Source organism: Nothobranchius furzeri, chromosome 10 (assembly GCF_043380555.1).
Source record: "Nothobranchius furzeri strain GRZ-AD chromosome 10, NfurGRZ-RIMD1, whole genome shotgun sequence".
Taxonomy (NCBI): domain Eukaryota; kingdom Metazoa; phylum Chordata; class Actinopteri; order Cyprinodontiformes; family Nothobranchiidae; genus Nothobranchius; species Nothobranchius furzeri.
The window spans coordinates 27,119,701-27,124,597 of record NC_091750.1 but is presented as its reverse complement, the minus strand read 5'-3'; the positions used below and the strand labels follow the sequence as shown (position 1 = coordinate 27,124,597).

Genomic DNA, 4,897 nt, shown 5'->3' with positions numbered 1-4,897 from the left:
ATGACCAGAGCTAGCATTTGCTGACTCTGAAGAGCAACGGGGGTCTTGTGGTCCCATCTGAAGGTACTGTGAGGGTCATCAGAGCAGCAGAGTGGGCAATTCGCCAGGCATCAGTGGGCAGACGATCACAGCCCATCAAACCACTGGAGGTCATCTACATTGTGCGCAAGAGGATCGAGTCAGAGGATGTGTTTTTGCTTGGGGAGCACATCAGTGAGACACAGAGTCTCACTCCCATACACTGATGACATCTATTGTCTCCCTGTTCTTTAAGCTGAGGATGCACCACATTGCAAGATTAGCAACTCGTAGCTTTCAGTGTGACCGCGTGAGACAGAAGCTCACAAAAGCTGTCCTTTTCTCAGGTCAGTAGGAAACCACAATGTGCTTTAGCATCTGTCTGTAGATCTGTTATTTTTATTATCAAAACATGTATAATCTGTAATAAACATGTTTTTCATAACTGTCAGTCTGTCATTCATTTACTCTTTCATTTTTGAAGTGTTTATGTAGCCCTTTAACTCACAATTATCCCAGTTTTCTCTTCTCAAACTTTCATTTTAAATGGGTTGCAGGCTGAAAGTGGAAATAAATATAAATTATAAATTGCCAAAGCAAGTATATATTAGGTTCATATTACTTGCAAATATTAAAGTCAAAGTAAATAAAATGTATTCTGTATATCCTTGTCTTTTTATAAAATATTTTCTCAGTCATTGAGGTTCTAGAGTTGTTTTGCTTTGTTTTTAGGACTGGGTGTTTTAACTTTCAATTTTGTTTGTTGCATCTGTGTATTTATTTATTTTTACTATTTTCTGTAAATTAAATCAGGTATTGAGTTTTTATAAGTTGATATGGTAAGTTATAAGGTATCTTAAAACTTATATATATATAAGTTGACCACAGTTTACAAACTACAGCTAGTTCGTCAGAAGCAGATCTAGTTGACATTAAAACGGTAAGTCTCTGGAAAATTGACAGGATTGGGGAAAACGGTTGAAAAGTGAAGTGAAATAAGGGGATTTTCCTGCTAAAACTGATATATTTCATAGCCACGTCTCTAATGTTTCTAAAAAATCAAACCGTATGAAAATCGGTTGAAAATTGAAAGAGTTGTTTAAATAGTGCATGCTGCACCACTAAACACCAGTGTAGGGGACAGCTGTCCGAAGTAAGATGGCCGCCGCGTACCGACGTCCATTGACAGCGAGGGCGAGGGATGTTTTGAGCCGACCAGAAAAAGAGAATTGATGACGTTATTCTTTCACGTGACATTAGCTCATAGGAAACAACATGGCTGCCGAGGATTTGCCGTCTGAATTTGACGTAGTCATTCTGGGCACAGGTACTCTGTTTTGATGTAATTCGTGTGTGGGATTATGTTTTGCTTCGGTTCGCTTCTTAAGATACCAGACTCCGGGTTTAAATTATGTCCAGTTTGGGTCGGAACCTGGTATAGTTGAACGTTAGCTAAAAGCTAACAATCAGTGCATTTTCAATAGAAGCGGCTAGCAGCTAACGTTCAGTCTGCGGGGTTAGCCTCTAGATCAGTGGTACTCAATACCCCCCACCCCCGGACTGGAACTCCAACTTAATGGTCGTTTTTAAAGTATATAGTACCTCAAGTCTTAGACTACCTGAAGCCTAAGAGTTCCTCTAGTCATATAGTACCTCTAGTCTTCGAGTACATCTAGTCTTCGAGTACCTCAAGTCTTCTTAGAGTACCTCTAGTCTTCGAGTACCTCAAGTCTTCTTAGAGTACCTCTAGTCTTCGAGTACCTCTAGTCTTCGAGTACCTTTAGTCTTAGAGTACCTCAAGTCTTCTTAGAGTACATCTAGTCTTATATTACCTTTAGTCTTAGAGTACCTCTAGTCTTCTTAGAGTACCTCTAGTCTTCGAGTACCTCTACTCTTCGAGTACCTTTAGTCTTAGAGTACCTCAAGTCTTCTTAGAGTACATCTAGTCTTATAGTACCTTTAGTCTTAGAGTACCTCTAGTCTTCTTAGAGTACATCTAGTCTTATAGTACCTCTAGTCTTAGAGTACCTCTAGTCTTCTTAGAGTACCTCTAGTCTTCTTAGAGTACCTCTAGTCTTCTTAGAGTACCTCTAGTCTTAGAGTACCTCTAGTCTTCTTAGAGTGCATCTCGTCTTATAGTACCTCTAGTCGTAGAGTACCTCTAGATATAGATGATTTTGGCTACCTGTCAGCTGGTTAATGGCGATAGAGGGGTGGCCCTGTACCCTGAATGGGTTGGCTCCAGCACTCTTGCAGCCGTACACTCCTGCTCGGACGCTCCGGTCTGTGGACCAGCTGCTGCTTTTGGCTCCCAGAGCTCGACTGAAGACGAGAGGAGATGGGACGTTCTCGGTAGCAGAACTTTTCTGTTAGGGTCTCTTCATCAGTAGTGGTGTTTAAATGAGACGGAGCACCTACTTTTATGTTTAACTCTGTGGTAAGCTGTTGCTGATATTTTACTCTGTAATTGTTACTTCGTTGGTTTTAATTCTCGGATTTATTTAGTTGCTGTTTAGCACCAGTGGCGTGCGTCATGGCTGCACTGCTGGTTTTTTACTCAGAATAACTCAGAACGGGGCAGCTCAGCCCAAGCACCTTTTCCAAGAGCACGGTTCAGTATTTTCGCGCTACTTGTTCCCAGGTTTAATAATGGGCCTTTCCCATCTGTACCGGGTCGGCCCGGGCCGGGTAGCCCCAGTCGGCCCCAGCCTGGCCCGGTTGATTCCACACATCCTTGCCTTAAGCCCATGTGGGCTGATTCTACCCACCAATCAGAGGCTTGCTCTAATGGAAGGTGTGAATTTGCTGTCAGCAGTGGGTGTGTTGGCCCTGGTCGGCCTGAAGCAGACCCCCTCAAGAAGAGGGCTGAGAATGAGCCTTGGTTGGCCCGGAAAAATACCAGGCCCATTATTATGGGAATGGCCCATTATTAGTCTCTGGTCCGTTGAGGTTCCTGGCGAGGCTGAGTTGCAATAATACCTAGCTGCGGACGTAGCCCCGGCCAAACACGCCCCCGGCACCCCCCCCCCCCCCGATCACGCCCCCGGCTCCCCCCCCCCCCCCCCCCCCGACAAAACACGCCCCCCCGTTGAGCTGAGCTACCCCCCCGAGCTCAATAACGGAGGCCCTCCCAGCGAACAACACAATTGAAAGAAAATAAATAAACAGTAATAATGTAATTAAACAGACAGGACTCCAGGTTTAAATATGAATGTATGGATTTTTTTGGCCATCCCCAGTGAGATTATAAAACACAGTTACCACCAACAAATAATCAGTTGCCGGACAATAGGCACAACATACCTATGCTTACTTACGTTAGCAGGTGAGTAATGTATGTGCAAGTGTTTATTTTAGTGGTAATCGTTTAAATTAACCCCTTAAGCCCACTAGCCTCCATTTTTGGGAGCACGCCTCCTACAGCAACATTTAACTTTCAACCATTTGTTATTACAGGCACTAACAGTGGGTCTAAGTTCATACGAGTGAGTAGTTAATATTTATGTTACTATTAATGATTTTTTTATTGCTTCTTTACAGTGAAAAGCTGCTGATGTGTAATTTTTAGGCATATTTACATGTGTATATATGCATTTCATATATTCTGTTAACAGGAATAATTGCTGGCCCTTTGATACAAAATGTATTAATTCAGAAATTACTAAAATATTTTGCATTAAGTATACAATTCACAAGACTAGTTGATATTGACCATACACTAATCTGTAAAGAATATACTGTAAACACAAAAGCAGAAAAGTTTGGCTTTAGAAAAAAGTTCAGACAAATGAAACAACCAGCAACAACTTTTATTGGCCTTACAAAAACCTTCCAAAAAAAAAAGTCCACACAAAGCTACAGCCTCTTCAAAAATTCAGATGAGCCCAGAGCTTTTCTGAATTTCTCCGAGTATATGAGCAGTTCCATGGCATAGGACATCAGCTGCCTCTCACTAATGAGACAAATATAAATAGCAATTAGTAAAAATGACATTTACACCTAGAGGCTGTCATAAACAATGTGAAAACAATACATATAGGCATTAGCACTGTTCTTGTGTTTGTAGAATACCTCCGGGCTACCACATTGCCGTCGTGAGTTTGCTGCTTATTAGATGAGGAGTCATAAACGGTCAAATAAACAGCCTATTGTTACGTTTATTTTGGCCAAAAGGCTTGCATGTAGCCCATTAAAAATTATATTTAAAAAATTTGCGTCCATGACGTCTTCCCCCACTGCCAATAATGCTTAATTTTATATAAAAGTGTTTCAGAAAAAAATCACTAATGCGCTATCTATCAAACTATGTCTTAAACGTTCAAATTTCTAGTACAAAATCTTCGCAAGTTGTAAAAATATAAATCTGTCTTTACCTGAACCGTCATTTCCATCTCTTGCAACACTCATGCGAGTTCTCGTCTTCGTTCATGCACGCGTGTTTTGTACATAGGGGCGTGTTTGGCCGGGGCTGCGTCTGCAGCTAGACCTTACTCGAGAGTTGGGCCAGCATTGTGACTGTGGTCCCTGATTGGCTAGGGGGCGGAGTAACTGGTTGCTCCAGAGTATTCTGCCTGCTGATGCAGTCTGAGAGAAAGCAGTGACACCACCATTGTTGTGCTGAGTTGTGTTTCTGTGTAACATACAGATCACCTCGCCCTGTTTACTGATCATCTCATGCACCCCCCCCCCCCCCTCCCACCCTCTGTTGGGTTTATAATGCTCTCCGTGGTGCACAATTCCTGCAGTCATTGGTGTGTTTCCACTAGTGGACCTTCAGGGTACTTTTAACAGAACTTCCCAGCATGCATGTGTTTCAGGAGTACCTCACTCTAGAGCTCCACCTTTCATGAAGGTTGGTGCTGAGTTGAATCCCCCTCCC

The 4,897-nt window shown here is 42.5% G+C and overlaps 1 protein-coding gene across 1 annotated transcript in view; it reads left to right on the top strand.

Moving 5' to 3' along the window:
• Positions 1–1,237: 1,237 nt before the first annotated feature.
• The window catches only part of chm (CHM Rab escort protein), a 43,502-nt gene continuing 39,842 nt past the window's right edge, over positions 1,238–4,897 (top strand). The window contains exon 1 of the mRNA XM_054731002.2: positions 1,238–1,345. Within this exon, the coding sequence (XP_054586977.2) occupies positions 1,294–1,345 (52 nt within the window). The 5' untranslated portion in view covers positions 1,238–1,293. The remainder of the gene's footprint in view (positions 1,346–4,897) is intronic.